The sequence below is a fragment of the Bombus vosnesenskii genome, unplaced genomic scaffold (assembly GCF_011952255.1).
Source record: "Bombus vosnesenskii isolate JDL3184/JDL3185 unplaced genomic scaffold, Bvos_JDL3184-5_v1.1 scf7180000013352, whole genome shotgun sequence".
NCBI lineage: Eukaryota > Metazoa > Arthropoda > Insecta > Hymenoptera > Apidae > Bombus > Bombus vosnesenskii.
In genome coordinates this window covers 3,516,526-3,537,800 of record NW_022882988.1, presented here as the reverse complement: position 1 = coordinate 3,537,800, position 21,275 = coordinate 3,516,526, and the positions used below count along the sequence as shown (strand labels likewise).

General features: G+C 41.1%; 1 protein-coding gene across 2 annotated transcripts; it reads left to right on the top strand.

Annotated features, from left to right (window-relative positions):
• Window positions 1-1,823: 1,823 nt before the first annotated feature.
• Window positions 1,824-5,992, top strand: LOC117236904 (cytochrome P450 6k1-like). 2 transcript variants are annotated; one of them, XM_033500306.1, is made up of 6 exons: window positions 1,824-1,907; window positions 2,964-3,497; window positions 3,728-4,099; window positions 4,401-4,585; window positions 4,699-4,987; window positions 5,630-5,992. In XM_033500306.1, exons 2-6 carry the CDS (start codon window positions 2,975-2,977, stop codon window positions 5,806-5,808), a joined length of 1,548 nt encoding a protein of 515 aa, XP_033356197.1. In that variant the 5' UTR covers window positions 1,824-1,907; window positions 2,964-2,974; the 3' UTR covers window positions 5,809-5,992. The 2 variants fall into 2 exon arrangements, with proteins under 2 accessions (XP_033356197.1, XP_033356199.1); XM_033500308.1 differs by having other exon boundaries at window positions 1,834-1,920; window positions 5,630-5,991.
• The last annotated feature ends 15,283 nt before the right edge of the window (window positions 5,993-21,275 follow it).

The following is a 21,275-nucleotide window of genomic DNA, read 5'->3' as shown; positions in this document are numbered from 1 at the left end:
AACAGTTAAATTATAGCTGTTATTAACAAAAAGTTCCGGTACAGTCGTATAAAAGGATATTTAGATATCTTGGGTCTCTAGCGTGTTCCGTACAAAAGAAAGCTCTCTTTTCTTCCGCTTTCTGTATCAATACCTACACTATCACAATGAAATCTCAACATAGGATTGTCGATTGAAAGTACGATCGAGAAGTGGTTTCAGGCGTACTCTCTTCTCTACAAGGCAACTGTAAATATCGATGCAGCTTTGCCGTGTGCAATGTGTTCACAGATCGAAAAAGAAACAACGGGGGGGGGGGCGGAAGAGGACTGAAAATCGTAAGACAAATTCCTTCCCTTCGGCAATAACATCAGCTGGAAATTTGAATGTAAATCGGACGATCGAACATGCACGCGCCTGCCAGTTTAAAGAATTTCAAAAATTGATTTTGTCTGCTTACCCGAGGTAACGTCTCGATCCTCTGTCTTCGAGAAACGAGAGCCATACCTGCAACATAAAATCACATCGTTAGGAACCACATCTCCAATCAGAACGTCGATGTGTGCTTTTCGTTTTCTCTCTTTTTTCAAGTTCACGCTCCCTTTGGTGCCAAATTTCGTTCCGCTTTTACAATGCCATAAATTTACGATGAGAAAAGACGCAATGGTTCGAAAGTGACAGACGAATCGACGGTACGAGAAGCTGGAGGACCCAGCTGCATCCTCGAATCCTGAGAACCTATAAACGACGATGCAGCTCGGCCAGCATCGAAGAAGAAACAACGCGATAGCGCAAAAAGAAATTGCAAAGTGGGAGAGGAGAGAAGGAGGGACAAATGATAAAGAGGAGATCGAAGGAAAGACAGGGATGGAGGATAGAAAATGGATAAACTGGAAAAAGAGGATACGAAAGAAAAAGCAAGGTTGAGAGTAAAACAGAAGCAGGAGGGAAGAGAGATGAGATATAACCGTAAAAGGGGTATAGAAAAAGGAAAGAGAAACCGCGGTGCAGAAATAAAAGTGTAGTAGTCGAGCCTCTGAGGCAGACTCAAAGTACACGAAGTCATAGCGGATAAAAGGGGTTGCCGAGATAAATATCTAAAACGTCATGCGTAAAGTTTTAATGAATTAAAGAGAAGTTCCCGTTCATCGTCGCCGCTCTTATTCAGTTCAGAACACGGAGACGCGTACGACCACCTGAATAGTACGTCGTTTTTGTCTTTCTCTTTCTTCCCTTCCTTTTCTATTCTTTTCTTTTCTATTTCTTTCGTTCCTTTTCGCTTTCTCGTACCTTCTCTGCGTACTCGCTTGCGGTCTCGCCAAAAGAACTCGAAAGAGAGTGGAGAAACAACGGGTAGAAAAGCTGAAAAGTAAAGGACGACACTTTCTTTGATCAGGATGAAGGCGCGCCGTGAACGAACGTGAACTTTCACCGGCACAAACGTAACATCGTATCTGCGAGGTCTATTTATATAATTAAATTCCCATCGTCACGCGTGTATACAACAGTATAAACACGTGCTCATCTCCTTCAATAAGAAGATTTTTGATTAAGTAGTAAAATAGATAGGAAGGAAAAATACCATTCAGGTAGAAATCTTTCGAGAAACGCAGAAATTATTATTATCTGGAATATAAAGCGCTTGTTTTGCACTCAAATCAACGATAAATCTTGTGAAAAAACATCAAAAAGATTGTCACCTTCAACCTCACGACTTCTATAAGGCATAAATCCAAACCCCACCTTCCAAACCCTGACACATCGTCGCGCAAATATTACGTTATTCGCATAATGAGACATATATATAATGCTGCCGACGATACAAAGCTCATTTAAGCAATTTACGTTGCAAGATTCGGAAACGTTTTCTCATTCTGCGTAAATCTGAATTTGATATCTGTTATTTTATAGTGCTTGTGACGACTGAAGTAAGTCATAGTGGTACGTACTGTATATTTCTATTTCTACTATTATATTTCTACTATTATATTCTACTATTCTATTTCTACTATTCTACTATTCGATTCTACTATTATATTTCATCTTCTTTATAAAAACATCAGAAAAGTGTTCCTATTAAATTGGTAATTGACTAAATAAGTTTTGTCATAGGTCAACAAACTCTTAGAGTTTTAAAAGAACTGACATTAGTGATTTTTTTTAACCAGGGACTAATAACATATTTCATTTATTATATATTAACAGACCTCCAGATATTTGTATTTGTATGAAATTTCGTATTTTTATGAATGAAATAAAACACAAATAATGATTTATTTTACAATCATTAAATAGAATGTCATAACGACTGTTTTATTTGAGACATTCATGTATTATGTGCATCCTATTCTAGGCATTTTTTATTATACATAGAGGTCGCAATCCCCAAGATGCAAACAAGGGGTTGGCCAAAGTACAAGGTTTGCGATGAAAACGTGACGTCGAGTTTTGAAACGTACCGAGAGAAATTATTTACAACATTAACTAGTTGCCGATATGAATGCCCCAATCGACGTTTCGTAAACCTTGTCACCGAGGTCCAAGCCTTCAAATAGTCGCTGTGATATCGCGATGCGTACCCCGTTTCACTCGGGACACGGGATGGCATCGATTTTTGGGAAAAACGGACACCGAATTTGAATGAAAGACTGCCTACATTCCCCACAACTTAAGAGGGATGCTGAGCCTCGAGAGAGATTGTATTTCCACGTATTGTACTGCGGAGTATTGTGTCATTGCAAATGTTTCAGTCAGAACAGTCATTTATATGTGAAGAGTTGGAAGTTCTGTAAACATCGCTGTATCTTCGTGTTTCGCGATACGCTGCTCATTTTACCAAATATATTATTTTCCATATTCTACACCATCTTCCTACTACACTTTCTATACTTTTACATTTTCCTCAAATGCATAAAAATCCGCAATCAAAAAATTGTCGATAAATATTATCTTTCGGGATCAACGAAAGCATTTTTCCTTGTCAGACACATTCAAAATGGCCTTGTTAACGCCATACTGGAGTCTGGATGGTATCCTGATTGTGTGGTCACTGATGATTGCCGCTTATTTATACATGACTCGGAATTTCAACTACTGGACGAAACGGGGCGTGAAACAGATACCACCTACGCCCTTCGTAGGCAACTTCATGGACTGTCTTTTGTCAAGAACACCAGCCGCAATCTTTGTCAAGAACCTATACAATTACGGAGAAGGTTTACCTTTCTTGGGATTTTACATCTTCGACAAACCTTATCTGTTAATTCGCGATCCAGAACTCGTGAAGCACGTCCTAGTGAGCGACTTTAACTATTTCGCTAATAGATACGCAACTGCAGATGAGAAGAATGATCGTCTTGGATACGCAAATCTGTTCATGATGAAAAATCCAGGATGGAAATCTCTTAGGTCAAAATTAACGCCGATGTTTACCACGGGCAAGATAAAGAAAATGTTCGAGTTAATGCTGGTGGTCGCTGACGATCTTGCAAAGTATCTCGATTCGTTGCATTTGGAAGGTAAACCGCATTTCTAATGCATTTACATAATAACAGATTGACCATGAGAAACTGTTGTTAGTTCAATATATATTTTTAAAACAATAATTCTTACTTAATAGAAACGTTTAACAAAATTAAAAGTCAATCCTCTTGGTGCGAGAGGACTTTTTAAATTTTGCAATTATTGTTTCTTGATTAAAAATGCAACAATGCTAGACACATCATAGGAAATCTAATATCTGCTTCAGGTAACGGAAAAGTAATCGAGTTCACGGATATGTGCGGGAATTTCACCACCGATATAATCGGTAGCATTGCGTTTGGCTTAAAAGTTGGTTCATTGCAAAATCCAAAAGCAGCGTTCCGTGAATATGGCAAGGCGGTCTTCGATTTTAATTTCTATCGTAACTTAGATTTACTTACCATATTCTTCTGCCCTTGGTTAGTCAAGTATCTTAAACCGAAGTTCTTTGGAAAAGAAGCGAATAACTTCTTCCGATCTGTTTTCTGGAATGCGATTGAAGAACGAATTAAATCGGGTCAGAAGAGGAATGATGTCACCGATCTGCTGATCGAGATGAGGGAGAAATACAAGAACGACAAAAATCTGAAGGATTACAGTTTGTATTTGCTGGATTATTTTACTAATTTTTATTGATGAAATTATTTGTGAATCGTCAAAAATCGGAAATTTCGAATAACATGTTCTGTTTCCTATCCTTATTTCGTGAACTCCCAGTGAAACAGACGAAAAATAACGTGACTACTACTTCAAACATAATTGTATTCGTGTTACAAATTGAAAATTATGCCCAGATATTCATATTTGCTAATTTGCTTTCAAGTTAGTTTCCAATTGTACTAGATATACTAGATCGTTTTGCAGAACTTTTGCGATGAAGTTTAATTTGCATGTCTCAGAATTTGACGGTGACGATTTAGTATCACAAGCGAGCATATTTTTTATTGCTGGTTTCGAAACATCTTCTACTACCATCTCTTACACACTGCAAGAACTTGCATTGAACCCAGATATACAGAAGACACTTAGGGCAGAACTCCAGGATGCTCTGGCGGAAACTGATGGCAAAATCACATACGATATAGTACGGCCACAACAAAGATATTAATTTAAAAACACGCGAGAGGCAAATAAATAGCGCGTGAAGATTGTTAAAACGTAATTCTAAACACAATGATAAATATAATTTTTTCGCAGGTTATGACGTTACCATATCTCGATATGGTTATTTCGGAAACTCTTCGTAAATATCCACCTCTAACATTCTTGGATCGAATTACCCTTGCCGATTACAAAGTGCCTAATTTCGATCTGGTGATAGAGAAAGATACCCCAATATTCATTTCGAATGTGGGCGCGCACCACGATCCGCGATACTTTCCAAATCCGGAAAAATACGATCCACTCCGATTCACCGAGGAAGCCAAAAGAGCCAGGCAAAATTTCGTCTACTTTCCCTTTGGTGAGGGACCCCACTCATGCGTTGGTTAGTAAAATTTGTCAAAATATTTTCTAACATCTTTAATCTTAGAACTATCAATGGCAAAGGTATGAAAGTAGTGTTTAAGGAGTCGAAATGAAATACATATATATGCAGAAATACGTACTACAAGGACATATATTTCAAGAGTATTCTTTATTTAAAGAATATCTATTTTTCTAAGGATGACGTATATGCTTTTGTCCCAGAATAATTTGCGATCAGTTTTATTAAGATATATAAAATGTTATAAGAGGAAATCTTAATCTCAACTTTCATCAATCTCGCGGTAGTCACTTAGCGACATTACTTTTATGAAAAGATAATTATATCGTCATAAATATCTTCCATTCCACTTGTCAACAATCTTTACGCGGTTCTAAATTTCACTGTGTGCATGCCCTGATTGTCCATAATCTAATAAATATAAAATTGTAACTAATATAATTTAAAAAGTTAAAAAATATATTAACAGTTACAAAACACTCGAAAGACCCGTTCGTATTATACGTAATTAAAAATTTTTCCTCTCACGAATGTGGTAGAACATTTACGCATTCCAGTACCAGTTTGTATCTTTCAACTTTCTGTTGGCTGTCACTTTTGATTTTACTCACGATAATTTCTCTCTTTTACTCTTCGTTTCAGGTATGCGATTGGGACTCATGCAATCCAAACTTGGAGTAGTACAAATAATGAAGGACTACGAAGTTTTTCCTTGTGAAGAAACCATAATTCCAACGGTCCATACTCCCACCGGATTCACCACAACACCTTTAGGAGGAATCAATCTCAACATTCGAAAGACTGCCACTACTGCTGGTTAAAGGAAGCTAAAGATTTACGAATCGCGTTATGAAAGAACTGTTCCGGAAAATGAAGTAGCAAATAATCGATTTTCATGAGATTATCAAAGATTTGGCGTCGAAAAAAGCTAGGAAAATTACTTAATATTATTATTAGTTTGCATTATTATTTAATATTCATCTTAAAAAATATATAAATATGTAAATAAATCTGTAAATAAATAATTCTTCATTGCAAAATTTAAGTGTAGAATTTGAATGTGTGTTAGGCCCCGTAAAATTTTTGAACCCGGTCCCTAAAAAGGTCACGCCAGCCCTGCCCGTATACGATACGGACGTTGCGAAGCTGGCAGGTAGAACCGACTTGGAGTCGGTAAATTAGTCCCTGAGCAGCATCAGGTTGAGAAAGGGTAGAGCAAAGGACAGAGAGTGTGTATGTGTGTGTGTGTGTGTGGTATGAGCTGGGGAAGAGAGACAGGAGAAAGGAGAAGAAGATCAAAGTAGATTAAGCTAGATAAGGACAGAAGAGAAAAGCACAGCCGAGAAGGATGGAAAGCAAACGAGCCAAAGGATGAAGAAGAAAGGACAGAGCAGATGCAAGATTCTTGGCGGGGTCAAGCCTCCCGGCATCTCCGAGAACGGCTCTCCATCCTCCTTACTACCATCTTGCTGCTTATCTTGGGCCTCATTCTTCGGTTTCTTCGGCAGCTTCGTGGTAAAAAAGTAACGGACACGTATACAGCCTTAAGCGTGGAATCACACGCACAGAGGAGATCCGGCCGGTTATTTTCCCCACCAGACCTACCTAGAAGATCTCGAACTGGTCCAGGCAGGTTGGCGATCGCGTGTTGCTCGCGTGGCCGAGTCGAACCGAGCGACCACGGAAACTGCCGAGTCTAGCTATTACACAAATTGCGCTATTATACGTAATAGCGCTTAAAAAAATAACGGATAGATAAAGTGCCATGAAACAAATGTCAAGAGAGAAGCGACGGAAGAAAGAATGGCGGGCACAATCCGATGGCAAAGGACGGCGAATGTCATTACGGGATCTCTCGCCAAGAGACACAGAATTGCCAACGGTGGTGCTCTTCGGAGCGACTTGCGGCTTCCACCTGACGAACCTTATCTCTCGCATGTCCGTTTACGGAGCAGTTGCCTCTAGATTAGCTTATTAAACTCTCGCGAACGCTTTCCTTCTCTTCTTAAACTCTGTTTGTTCAGCTTCAAACTAATTGTGTTTGCTCTTATTACGACGCGTAAATATTATTATAAAATATCGTCGGTTCTATTTTTCACGCCGCAATGATAAACCGAAAAAAACGGTGCGAATATTTCTAAAATTGTGCAGACAGACGGACGAGTACGTGTTTATTCGAGGATACGCATAATTTATTGACAGGGATAAACGAATGTTTACGTAATTTCCCTGCGATCGATGATCGATCAGTGATATATTTTAAAATTATGAACGTATTCATTTGCATAGATTAAGAAAGTAAGTTGCGATTTCTTCCAAAGGTGTTTCCTAAAGTACATTCATTGCTAATTTATTCACGATTACGGTACGTTGTAAAAAGGCGGTGGCAAAAAAAAAAATTTCTAGTCTAATTCGTCTTTTATTAGATGCAAAGGTACTCGATACAGCAGAGACTCGGTCTCCTTGAAACGATAACTCATAGACTTACGAGCTGTTGCGCGCTATGCGAGAAACCTCGCTGCCAGAGGCGATCACGGGACTTACACGTGAAATGATACTGACTGCTCTTGCATGAGATATTTACATGTCTAATGTTACGTAGGGAGTGCGTAGCTGGTATAGACCATCTAGTCGACCAAACAACCGATTAGTCAGTTTCTTTTCAATCTAAGTTTAATAATCAACGAAAACTGTATGACAATGTATTTGTTAAAATAAATCCTCCCATACGCGGATTAATAGCCTACCTTCTTGGAAGAGAATATTATGTTTTAATGCTCGGAGTTATTCGCTAAATGGTAATACCATTACCAATTTAAATTATCCCCGAAGACAAAGGAGAGTTTTCTCGAAAAGTTAAGATGAAAGTGCAACTGATTTATAAAATTGAAAGACCAAAGCTTAAGGCGCACCATCACAACTAAAATGATATATAACGAAAGTTTGGCTCGAATCGATTTCTTTCTCGCTTTCGAGGCAATTAATCGCACGCCCGAAACAACACAAGAAATCAAGTGGAAATAAATTAAAAGACAGTGAAAAATTATTTGTCAGACGATGGAAGCGCAAGTGGAAATTGGAATACGTGCACTTAAAACCGGCACGAGCTATCCACGCTCTTAATTACTAAGTGTCTGCAGGATGATCGATGAAACCGAGAGCATTTCCGTTCGCAATTGTTTCACGTGACTATAATACTTCCTAAATCGTGCTTCCTCGCACCCTGCAGTACGCGCACACATATGCTGGCCTCCCCTTAATGCATAACTACGAACGATTAAGCTTGCCGAGAAATTAAGAGAACATTGTTGGATCCTTAATGTCTGCAGTTCTCCATTATATTCGGTGTATATCAGGGAGTAATGCCGTTTAACTACATCCAGCGCGATTTCATTTACCCCAGGCACGTTTAAATCCCTCCGCGAGACTGTTTCAAGGTCCGCGAATCGCGAGTCCATTTTCAAAGACATCCAGTGTTAATAACGGAAGCAAGATTGCGAAAGGCGCACGCCCACGTGGCACAGTTAAATCTAACAAACTCGCACTCGTCTCGCTGCATTAAGCAATTAGAATTCAAATGTTCTTCCGCGATATAAAATTTCGTTGAAATTAGTTTGCTTATGTAAATGGTAAATTGTACCAACGCCCTATCTAACGATCGTACTCCCAACGATTATATCCCTTTCTTTTCTTTTCCCTCGACCCTTTGTTTCGTTTGGCTAGTGAATACAGAGCACCAGAGCACCGGACTGCAGCCCGTACGATGATAACAGCTACTACAATAGGGGAACAACGTAAAATCCAGAAAATCAATCCAATGTAACAACCGGCTTAACTACGATTCCGACGGCGTATAATCAACGAAAACGTGTGTAAGCGTGATGAAAAAAAATATTGCTCGCGGTTTCCCATTTCAGTTTGCGTTCCATTGATTCCAGCCGACCAGGCTAGAACGTTTGTGTTCGTGGCTTTAATCAAATTTGCATTTCTCGTACGCGCTCACGGGCGCATTATCGATGTCACTTTTACGGCGATCGTGTCAGTTAGAATGCCACAAATCGCATCTCGATGTTGCAGGTTTTGACCGTTGTTGAAAAGCTATGAATCGCGGCTACGGGGATTACGAGTGCACGTTCGAAAGGACCTAACAGCGAAATACATTCGAGCGAGAGAATGATATATGGTTACATTTTCTTCGCCGGTTCACCTGGTTGCTTGATACCATTATCAATGACACGACATCGAAAATAATAAAATTTTGATCGAACGGTAGGGTATTTATTCGAATATGTTTCGAACGTTTGATTTTATTCGAAGCGAACGATTTCACGATCCGTTTGAATTCGATTCGACAATTTTCCGCTAAACCATAAGCAAGTAATCAAACCCTCCGAGCAATTATTGACTTGAATATAGTACAATTTTTCCCCATTCTAGCTATTAACTACGGAGGAATTAAACGCGAATAAACATAAACGGGGCGGGTAAATTTTTAATTAGTATCGCTGCACGGCTAAATACATTAAATAAAATTTACTTAAATATCGCAGGATAAAAAAGTAACCGCCTGGAATTACCAATTTCGCCGCACATACAAAGATTATAATTTATGTTTGTGAAATAACAGCATACAAAATATACGTTCCTGCCAAAGATTTGGTTAAAGGTTGACCATTTAACCCGATTATTTACCCGTTTTTATTCATTCTCCAACGGTCAGTATGAAATAAACCGTTCGCGAAAGTTGACTAAATATCGCATGCGCGTCGGAACATAATTAGTACGACGCGTCTATCGGGGAGGGGGCGGGGGGAGGGGGGAGAGACTTCAAAGAAACCCCGTCCCCAATTTGTTATCTCATTATTTGCCGGACAATTTATCGCTCCGTTGCAATCAGAAACGCGGAACTAAACCACATATATTTACAGTAAACCTACTTACATATATGCATCGATCCAATTATCGAGAAAGCTTTTTCATGGAAAATTGTGCTATCCAATTCAACCAAATCAACAGGGAACATTCAATTTCAGAATATCAAGCTGTTACGAGACAAATTAAAACGTATATACGAGACTCGACAGCTGCGTACCACAATGGCGCTTGAATTGTAGGATTAACGTTTTTGTATTCTTCGTACTGTATATTTTAGTTTCCTCTGTATCTCCTTTTTGCCCTTCTTCCTCTCCCCTTTTTTGCACATTTCGTATCATTTTTAATCCAATAATATCACGGGAGGTTTAAGCGAGAGAGAAAGCTTGACGGCATTATGACGAAGCTTAAATTTAATTACATAAGCGAGATACTGGAAAATAGCTGTCCAAAATCACAGACGGGCTCGGTTATATGAGATATGAAACTTTCGAAATTTGCCAGCAGGAGTTCCGTTACTCTCCCCTTCTCTGAAATTTGCACGTATTTTCTCTGTCACGTCTGTCTCTTGCCACCGAATGAGCCGCAAGCAAGGCCACGTCTAGCATACCGCAGCTTCGAAATCCCCCGGAAAAGTTAATGTTCCGCGTTGGCGGACGGAAAACGTTAATGTGTCAGTGCTCGACGCAACATGCCTGTGAGCATCTCATTACTTGTACGTCCCTTGTTTATCTTGAAACTTACACGTCGAAATTGCGATAGTTACAAAAAAAGAAAAAAAAAAGGAACTGTGACGATATATGACGTGAGAGTTTCGACATTTTATGCCGATTTTCTTCCCCGCGTTGCGCGTTGCTATTATCATTATTAATCCCTCGGATGGGATTTTCGATTTGCGTTAATGTGACGACTGAATCGGAACGGACGCGCAATTCGTGGAAATATTTAGCAATATACGTAATGAAATTTCCCTGCATATTTCGAAAAATAAAAAAAAAAAAAATGAGAAAGAAAAGAGAAAATACCTTTTGGTCGTGCACGCATGCGCTCACGTGTGCCAGTAGATTTGAAAACATTCGATGATACTCAATTATATTTTCGAGGACGGTTTGAATGTATTGATATTTTATTTGTTCCCTCCCTTGCCCCGTCAGCCTGCCTCTTCTCAACAGTAGTTTCAGAGGCTAGTGCCATAACCATAAATGCAATTAAATTTTGTTAGAGCATCAATTGCACGGAAGTGGTTCGATGTAATTGCGTTCAGACATGTCGATATATTGTATATGTATAAGTGTATCGCGAGAGAAGGGCGAATTCATAGACGCCCCCCCCTCCCTCCGCTTTAAAAGCATCCTCCCTATCGTTGTAACGAGCTACAAAAATTCCAGGCCATAGACGCGGATAAAACGTCATTAAATTTCCAAGTTGACCCTATCTTTCAAGCATTAAACTTTCATATTCACGGGAGAGCGCTCTTTGCGTCAAGCTGCATGTTACATGCACCGTATCAACCATGTATTCGTCGAGTGACACATAAGACGCGTGAAGGAAAAGTTTTATATTTCCACCAATGTCACCAACTTTTATTCTCTCGGTGCGGTGGGACGACAAAAATACCTACGCGCGTTCTGCCCTTTGGAAAAATTTAACGAAATGTTTCCTCGACATCGTTTCTGAAATTTCCTATATCGTTGCTGCGAAATTGTCGTGTACCTGAATCTAAGCGAGCAAACAACGATACGTCGAGATTGCATTCTACGCCGGTAAACTAAAAAGCGCATTTGATACGCGTCATTTGAAGAGGCCGATAACGAGAGTAACGATAGTTCGAGTCCTTTTCAATTTTACCTCATTGACCATTGTCGATACGAGCGTCGAAACGCAAAACACTTTATCAAGAGTGACGCGAACAAAAGAAACTTTTTCCACCCTACCTAATGATTTATTTTTCGTCGTCGCGAACGATAAAAGGCCTTGGAGTGAAGATCTATCAACGTTTGCTATTAACCAACGTTACGGTTTTAGATGACTCACGATCAAGAAACTCGTAACGGTAGAAAAGATCGTATACCTACATTCTAGCCTCGAGCAAACGCTATCCAACATTGTATTTTTAAAATGTTCCTTCAACGCGAAGCAAATGTTGCACGAACCTGTCGCGTGATGTTATCCAGGCACCAATCACTCGTACGATTACGAATGAGAACCTGATTTCTCGTCGCTGCGTCTCGGCTGAGCGGTCTAGGTCATGATCAACGGATATTCCCGTGACATAATCACTAGCTCGTACACTAGAAAACATTCGAGATATAGCGACGTGCTCTACAATGATCTGCGCGATACGCGGTAATTTGCATTCCACGATTGCGTTTTATGGATGTAAAGACATCTCATTCTGACGCCCCTGTCCGCTCTTAAATCACAGTTTATAACGTTGTGTAAGCATCGATATGTTTCCGCGTTAATTATGCATGCACCGTGTTTTCGATCGCAGTATTTCTAATGTAATTCTCAAAAAAATAGAAACTCTCCTCGCTTCTACCATTCCTTCGTTTTCAACGAATTACAACCATTTCTCGCAATTTCTTAAAATCAAAAACTTTTCAAACGCACCTTTCGCCCTGCGGGCCAGAACGTGATTATAATCTCTATTAACCAGAAACTCGCTTATAATAGCAGAAATTCACAAAACGCAGAGGAACTCTGTCGAGTTAAGTTTTATAGAAATTCCTTCCAATTACGCCGCGTATAAATATGCTATAGACTGGACGACGCTTAAACGGGTGTTTGACTGAATGAAATCACGATTGCGAATCAGAAAGCGGTATGCGGTGCGATTCAGGGATCGGATAATAATTAAAATCACTGGCCATGCCACTGTACCCGTACGCGATGGATCGTGACGCGCGCGACAGTTGCTGGTAATATCGTGCGGCGTGTAGCCCACAAGAAAGAAAATCGTTGTCCAAGATGGAAGACCGATCGACATTCCGATCCCCGAGATCTTCTGAGAAACTTTAGCAGACGAGCGGTGTTGCTCGTTTCGCTACCTGCAGCTGCAGCGTGTAACTTTCTGCAAACGAGAGTGATGCAACACGTGACGCAACCTTTTAATGGTCTCGTTTCTACCGTATTTCGTGTCAAGAAAACGTCGTCGTCTCGAAAGAGACGTCGCGTAGTCGTTTCTTGCCTAAGCAACTCGAAATAATAATATCGAGGCTTTATGTCAGTCAATTAAGCGCAGACCGTATTAATTGCTTCTGCAAGAGATACGAGTACGTTCTCGTTTTACTTGTACGCGATGTCTTTACATGGACCGAAGACATTCCATCAATGCTAATCCCGATGGCTGAACGTCGATAAAGTACAGAATGTGAAAAAGCACCAGATTCGATCGCAACGTGATGCAACGGTTGCATCCAGGTACGCGTGTACATGTCCAGTACAGGGAGAGATTGTGCTGGGTGTTGCAAGAGCACGGACCGGCTGAACAGATCGCGTGCACCGGACCCATTAAAGTATTATTGTCGCTTGCTCGGAGCTAACTTTCCGAAGGACAGCACACTTGCATCCTTTCAATTCAACATGAACAAATAGAGTGTATACTCGTTCGAGCCTTCTTCGAGGCATGTCGTCCTTTCAGGCGGCCTTCCTCGGTACCGTCATACGAGTTTGTGTCACTGCCTTCACGACTACGGAATCAAGGTCGACAGACGTTACTTATTGCATCAACCGTTCCCAGATATCTGCCTGTTTCCACGACGTTTCGACTTATCATCTTTCACGCGTCACGGAAGATCCGCCTCGGTTTCAAGTTTTAATTCTGTCCACTTATTTCATCTCGAGTTATTTTCCTTTGCAATTTAAATTAAAAAGCTCTCTTATCAATAATTCACTAAGTTAATTTAGCGACATGTTGTCACAAGGGCTTTCGAACTTCTGGAAACGATTCGACGAGGATGCTGTAACGTATTCGAAAGTAATTTCAGTTGTTTTAAAATAGGAGATGCTTTCACGATATTCTGAAATAAAATCATTACGTAAAAGCTTCAATTCTTGGTGTGAATATTTATGGTTTTGATTGCTCGCTGTAAAGAAAAGATAGCGAACGATATTATGATTTATGACACGGTAACTTGAAAATTATTCAGAGAAATATTTCTCAAAGTATTTTACATAGCGTAGCCGCGGATTGTTCTCACGACGATTATAATGTTTCAGTACGTGCAAACACGAGGAAATTATAATCTCCCTCCATATAAAATGTCGGGTCCGCTAACTACGACGCTCACAAAAATCAACTCCGACGGAGATACTGGATAAAACGCATTAAATTACACGGCTGCTCTGAAAAAGTTGAGCCGAGCGCTTCTTGTCGTCTTCTTTCGAAGTTACAAATAAAAAGCATCGGTGTAACGAAACTGCATCTTTCCGCTCGTAATAAGCGCGCGCCTGAAAGCCTCGTAAAGGAAACCACGTCAATTATTACCGTAACACGTGAAGAAAACAAGAGGAAATGTCAGCAACGGGAATCGTATCTGAAGAAAGGTATCGAATAGCTATTAAAAGGTTACGAGATTCTTTGAACGAGGTTCATCCAGGCTTTTTTTCCAATTACAAAATACAATAAGAAGAACGTTCAACATACAGACGCAAAAACTTAATCGACAGAGGTGAGAAAAGGTTAATGAAATACCAAGAGATTTAAATGATATGAAATTGATCTCAATAGAAATACGGACTTTTACCGAGAGATCAGGCCCAGTCAGCGATGAACGAAGATGACGAAGATTAAAGCTCTGACCAATGGTCAAAAGCGGTGATAATTTGCTGGGTATAGCGAAGCCAGAATGTAATTTCTCCTCGCGTACTTCTGTATCGTGGATCGAGCTTCAACGAGAAGAATCCCAAGAAACGAGAAAGAAATTCTATTTGGGCAATCCTCGATATCCTTATTCGACTGGGAAACGTAACGTACGATGTCTCCGCGATAAGGTATCTCGTCGCTGTCAATATCAGATGTCTAAGCTTTCGACCATTTTCTGGATGATACCGGTGGCAATGCGTCGTCCTTCCGACCCATAACGTATCTTTCTATCCGTTCTGCTGCTCTCAGCCGATTCCCTGTCGATTTTTCCGTCCTCGTTTCCACTGAACCTCCGTGTTCTCTGTTTCGTGTACTGTTTCACAAAGAATGGCCGTCAGTTCGCGAAACGTTCGTCAATCGATCCGTAGCCACAAAAAAAGCTCCTTTGCAGAATGTTTGCGAGCACTCGCGGGATTTTCCTTCGTCCGATCGGAAAGCGAAGCTAGATATCGGGAAACGATCGATGGACAGAGTTGATTGATATTTCGCGAAACAATTCATCGAAACAAATCTTCGAGAAGTTCTAAGATCAACCTCGTATCGGCGAGATCTATACTCCGCTCTGTTATACAATGATCACATTGTACAAGATGATTAGCAGCGGAATTTAATATGACAATAAAGAGAACAACGACGTAAGCAGGAAAGGTATCGTTTGGAAAAAGCTAAGAAAAGCTCTTAGCGCTGGTATACATACAGTGCAAATTGAAAGGAAAGAACGATCTCGAATGAAACTACGGAGACATAATTCTCAAAGCTGGCAACGGAAATGTTTGCTACGGTTGAGCGACACTGCTGGTCCGGATGACTGGCCGGTTAAGTTGAAATACCGGTCCCATCCTAGCAGCTAGTCGAGCTCAACTATCGCGGTCCGATAGTCGTTCCAGCTTCCGTGAAGCTTCAGGCACGAGCAACTTCCCCTTACCTGCGAGCTGAGCAAGAACTCCGAGATGGCCCGGAGGAGGGACAACGCCGCGCCAGGCTAGTGAGCCGGAGAGAGGGTAGAAAAAGCGAGCAGAGGAGCGCAAAGGACAGAGATGTGGATAGAGTGGTGGGAAAGAGAGAAGTGAACTGGAGAACCCTTAGCGGCCTGGCCAACCACTTTTCTCTGGGCATAGGCGCACTCTTACCTATCTGGCTTCGGTCGACTTCGTGGTCGGTCGTACAGCTTCGGGCACGCGAGAACCACGCGCATCAAGGTCGCGGCCGTCTACCTTTCCCCGATGGCAAGTGCATGCATTGTGCTGTAACGTCGTCGCTTGGTACCACCGCCAAGGCGACTGCCCGTCTTGATTTCCAGGATCGGATCGCCGGATGCTGAGACTCGCTAAGGAATGTTCTTCCCTTCTGCAAATTGTCTCTCCGAGAAGTTCTTTGCTACGTCGACCATTTTCAGTTCCAAGCAATGACATTCTTCGAATGGTGAATGATTCGTTGGTATAAGAAAGATCTTTCCTCGGAGATTTTGGAAGCTGAACCACTTAACGAGGTACCAGCTGTTGTACTGTTTGATATAACAGCTTGGCAACATACGTATGATAAAAGGTCTCCGTTCTTCGAAGTTGAAATATATTGTATTCTTTAATGTGGCGGCGTATTAACCAGGAAAAAGTTAGTTCGAATGAAACAGCACGGCATGTCGCAACGGTATGCGCTAAGAATGATAGGCACTAACGTCAAAATTAGTGTGGCCATTAACGAAGTTCTGGCTGGTGGAGAGAGAAAGAAAGAGAAACGGCGCGGAAAAATGGCCGGCCATAAACTTTCTTTACGAGCGGCTGCGTAAAATATTATTGCGCGAGATGTTTATGCAAGGTGTACGGAACAGCAGAGAATAAACGGTATGCGTTTTATCCGGAGGTATCGCCATTTCAAATGGTTAGGTATCAATCCCTTTTGTATTCCACCTATCGTTCGTCGGCAGTAAAAGCTTCATCGTATCCATTCTCGCCGCGAATAAAATTCGATGATGAACGATACGAAAGGAAATGGAAGGAAATGAAAAGCAACTTGGAAATTTGACTTTCTTTCCTTCGCACGAAACGAATGCAGCCGACTGTCTGGCTTCAGCTCGATCTCTGTGGTATGGTGCGGCCCTGTTCGAGAGAAAGGAGCTGAAACAGCAGCCTCTGTGCATCGAAGAAGCTCGGTCCAGAACTAATCGTCAAAATACAAGAGGGCCCAGCGAGCCACCTGCTCGATTTGAAAGGTTACCGACTTCCTCTCGAACGTACAAGAAGAGAAAGGGTAGGGCTGGTATCGCAGAAAATTACAAATAAATCTATGGCTTGCACGCTGGCAGCGATACACACAGCCAAGTTACAGCACGTTGCTCGCATTATAGTTAACTCGTCCGTCTGGCATACATGGTAGGAATTTTCTATGCGCACGCGGCTCGCCGACTTGTACCTTCTCTACCAGTATCATCGATGTATCAACATGGGAATAAATGCTCGCGGAGAAACGCTCGAGACCACGGCGGCAACCTCCAGTTAACGGGAACTCGAAATTAGGAACACGACTAAGCTGGATTTAACGATGATTAATAATAATACTTCTCAGTCGTCCTAATTATCCGCAATACTGCTACACTAGGATATGGCAAAGTGCCGGTATCCTGTGGTTCGATGATGAGAGCCCGGTGAAAACCATAAATGATCTGTCTGATCGTTATTCCGATCATTACCACAGCGTGGATCGACTTTTATAGATATATATTGGAAAATATATCGAGAATTTGATTGAAAGGTTGAACGCAACTAGAAGGATAATTAAATCGACTCAAACAATGTAAAGAATGGAAAGCAACGAGGATCTCGATGAAAGTTATCGTCTAAAACTGAAACGGATGAATGGCGATGAATGCGAACGTAAAATGAATTGAAACGTAATCGAAATAACAAGAAGTCACACAAAGTTCAAGCCTGTTTCCTTCTAGGCAAGAATCGATTTCCTTCAATCAAAAGATTGCATCGGCGTGTTCGGCGAACTGTACGATTTGATCTTCATCTTCCTATCGTCGTGGAACAGCGATCCGTAGCGATCACGAAGGAAACAAATAGGCGCAAACTATCGTGGCCAGCCATGCCTGGGTATGTTATTTGTCGTACATCTTCCCATTTGGTGATATAATACGTGCATTCTGATCTATTCTCTTACTTAAAAGCGTAGATATCTGTACGGTATCTGTAAACTTGAAAAGGCTAACTAATATGAAAATTAAACGTTCGAGAAACGCAGTGGAACAAATTAAACTATTCTATGAATTAAAGGCATTTGCGATGCGCGAATGAAAGTAAAGAATATACATATAGCGAACGCTCGAATGTAAAGAACGTATACGCATGGTTTTAGCAAATGATCATTCTATATTTAGAAGGCAGTTTATACACGATATTACGGTAAAAGAATTCTTTAAATTTACTTTAAAGAGGAAAAGGAGAATTGTTTATCAGTAAGTGGCCATCATTTTGCACCTTTTTCTGCAGCTCGTAAATAAGGCGGAGACCATAGAAATGCGAAACGTAGTAAAATTTTATCATGTTTATAACAGTTGAGTGCTTCTGCAAGACGCCTTTTTGGTAGTAAGGCGTGCGTCCAAGGCAGGCGTACAAACGATTTCCGGTAGCGTCTTTCCGGACCGACGTAGGAATTCCACGCGTATGAACGTAGACCACCTGATAGGTGCACCACCCGGGGATTTTAAATGGATGCCGAAGGGAGCGTACGGCGAGAATTAAATGGCAACCAGACGGAGACAGGTTGAGGACGATGGCATGAACAAAGAGGGGAACGAGCTGGTCAGGGGTTGGAGAGAAAACAGCAAGTTGCAACAGCTTGCCCATAGTTCAACCCCGCTACAGTTCCGTGCTCGCCGTGAATTTCAATGCGGTTTACACGCCAGGCCATATTCTTCGAGCTGTAAATTGCCCGTCCGGGCGAATCACATTTGTTTCCTACCTGTCCATCTCTCTCTCTTTCTCTCTCTTTCTCTATCCTCCTAGTCTATCTCCGACTATTTCACGCTTGCAATTCGCGTCTTCTCTCTTTCCTCTACAATTTCTTCTTTCCCTTTCTTCCTTTTTTCTTTTCTTTTCTTTTTTTTTTTTTTTTTTTTTTTTGTGAACGAAGATGAACATCGTAACCTACGAGATTGAAATGAACAAATTTGCTAAAGCTTTCCTGCGATCTTCGGCCTCTAAGGTAAAGTTTCAATGTATTGACGTCCCTTCTACGCCACTGGCCAAGCGAAACTGCTGTTCTTCCTGCTTGTCGCTTGTAATTTAATCTATTTTTTAGTGGCCGTAAGCCACGTTGTTCTAGAGCGTCGTAAACTTCCTTCGCACAGACAATGGTTCTTATACCTTTGTTACCCTACTCTACGCTATCGGTTATACCAGCTCTTCCCTGCTTCATCCCTATCGTTCGAGCGTGTGCCACTTGTCGCACGTATTCGTGTGAACGATCTCTCCGTGATCGAAAAGGTCGATCATTTTTTGGCGTCGACTAATTTATATGATATACATACGACAGTTCTCCTATGGCAGACCTGAGAAATCGATCTCTATGGACTGGAACACTTTAGGGATAAAATGGAAACCTGCGAAAAATTTGTGACTCGACGTCGTATTGTAAAAAGAGCTGCCGTTTCGTATAAAAAGAGTTTTATTAAAACCGATAGCTAGCAGACAGATCGACGCAGACAGTTGTACGAACAGAAGATGGAGTCGTCAAAATAGATATGTCGGCGGTATTAGACATCTTCTGGATGCAAATATAAACTACGTGTTTTCAGAAAATTTCCCCAAGGACGGGGTAGACGCGTGTAAGTTTACACGTGCGTGGCTGTGCGGTTAATCGAGCACTAAGCGAATGCTTGTTTACTATTCGAGCAAGTATGTAAGTTGTGTGTAAATTATTAATTGGTGTATCGAGATCAGTTAGCGAAATTAATGCGGTTGCGTAGAATTGCAAATTAATGAACGTTCAAACGTATTAGCTTTTTCTGCGGCATTTAATGCGATTGCCTGTGTAATTATTGCATTAACGTTAAATCATCGATCGGACCTATGTGATTAACAATAATAATACGCTGGAATACGTTTAGATCATTTATTTGCCTGCTCGGAAATGGCAACCTTTTAAATGCGCATACGGTGCACAGTATTAATACGTTCGGATATAATACGATCTTGTATGGACTCAAAGTTCGAACACCCTATCTTTCATAAAATGGAAGTGAATCAGATACATGGCAAGGCAAAATTGATAGGCCTCGAAGAAAGGTGGTTTTATCCGCGTACTCGAATATTTAATCGAGTCAGCTACATCGCGGCAAAATATCGAACATAACACATACTAGACGTGTAAGAAATATATCATCGGGCCGAACCAGTATGTCGAAGAAATATAGCGTGTGGCGGATCTTTTTATGATCGCTTAAACGAGTTTAACTGGCATTTTCCTTGGTTTTAAGGGAGACTTTAATTTAAAGTTAACTTGTATACCGTGTCGACATCGTAACCCAAACGATAAATACGAGGTAGAGACGAGTACAAGAGAAGAAACAACCGGACACGTAAGTCGTGAAAATGCGGTGCAAAACCCTTTCTAAAGTTCACCTTGTGTACCTTGAATATTTCAGAAACGTTCTTCTGCCTTAACGTTCTTGCAAAAATTTCGCCACCACCGCCAACGGCATCCAGCTTCGCATGGCTGTCGGCTTGCCCAAACAAAGATACCTCCGGGGTGATTAATTAAAATGCCACGGTAGATTTATCTTGAATATCATTCGCGGTATATAGCGAAGAGAAGAATAAACGAGAGAAAAAAAGAGGGTGTGAGAAAAGGATCCGATCCCACGTGTGTGCGTGCCACTTCTAAATAAAAGATTCTACGATATGTATTTACTACCGCTACTATATGTCTGCCGCGCGTATCATCCGGTTCGAATAACCGGTAGACACGATGGAAATCGAAGCGAAGTATCGTAACGTTGAAACGAGAATTCAGAACACTTCTAATACGTTTTCCCAGGATGTTCTCGGCAAATAGCCGAAACGATCCGTCGCAAATCTTAAATTACATCCTACCTCCTTAATGTTGTGCATTAAGCTCAAAGTTCGACATAATATAGCAATAGCTGTCTACCTCACGGCGAGGAACACCTACGAGAAGTCTCTCATTAACCGTGTACGAGATAAAATCCCAAATTACGTGGCTTTCCTTCGCATTGAGTGCCCGCGGGACGGTAACGGGATGATAGGCTAATAAAAATCGCCAGCTTTCATTAATTCCAGAACATGTACATTGGCTCGGTTATTTTCAATCTCGATGCAAGCGGTTATGCCGTTTCCTTCTTTCCAACAGCTTCAATCGCTCTGGCAATTTTCTCCCCAAGATCGAGACTCTACTAGATGAAATTCGATTATCGTGCTAAATCATAAACGTGCGTGTACGTCGACACGTCGGCTTCGTATCTACGAAAAATCTCATATCGAAACGGATACGAGCACGTGATCGATGTCGATCTTCTCTGAACGGGCGAGA

Coding starts and splice junctions, on each gene's coding strand:
- LOC117236904 (XM_033500306.1), top strand. CDS start 2,975: ATGGCCTTGTTAACGCCATACTGGAGTCTGGATGGTATCCTGATTGTG. Junction 3,498..3,727: donor CGATTCGTTGCATTTGGAAG/GTAAACCGCATT, acceptor TATCTGCTTCAG/GTAACGGAAAAGTAATCGAG. Junction 4,586..4,698: donor GCAAAATCACATACGATATA/GTACGGCCACAA, acceptor ATTTTTTCGCAG/GTTATGACGTTACCATATCT.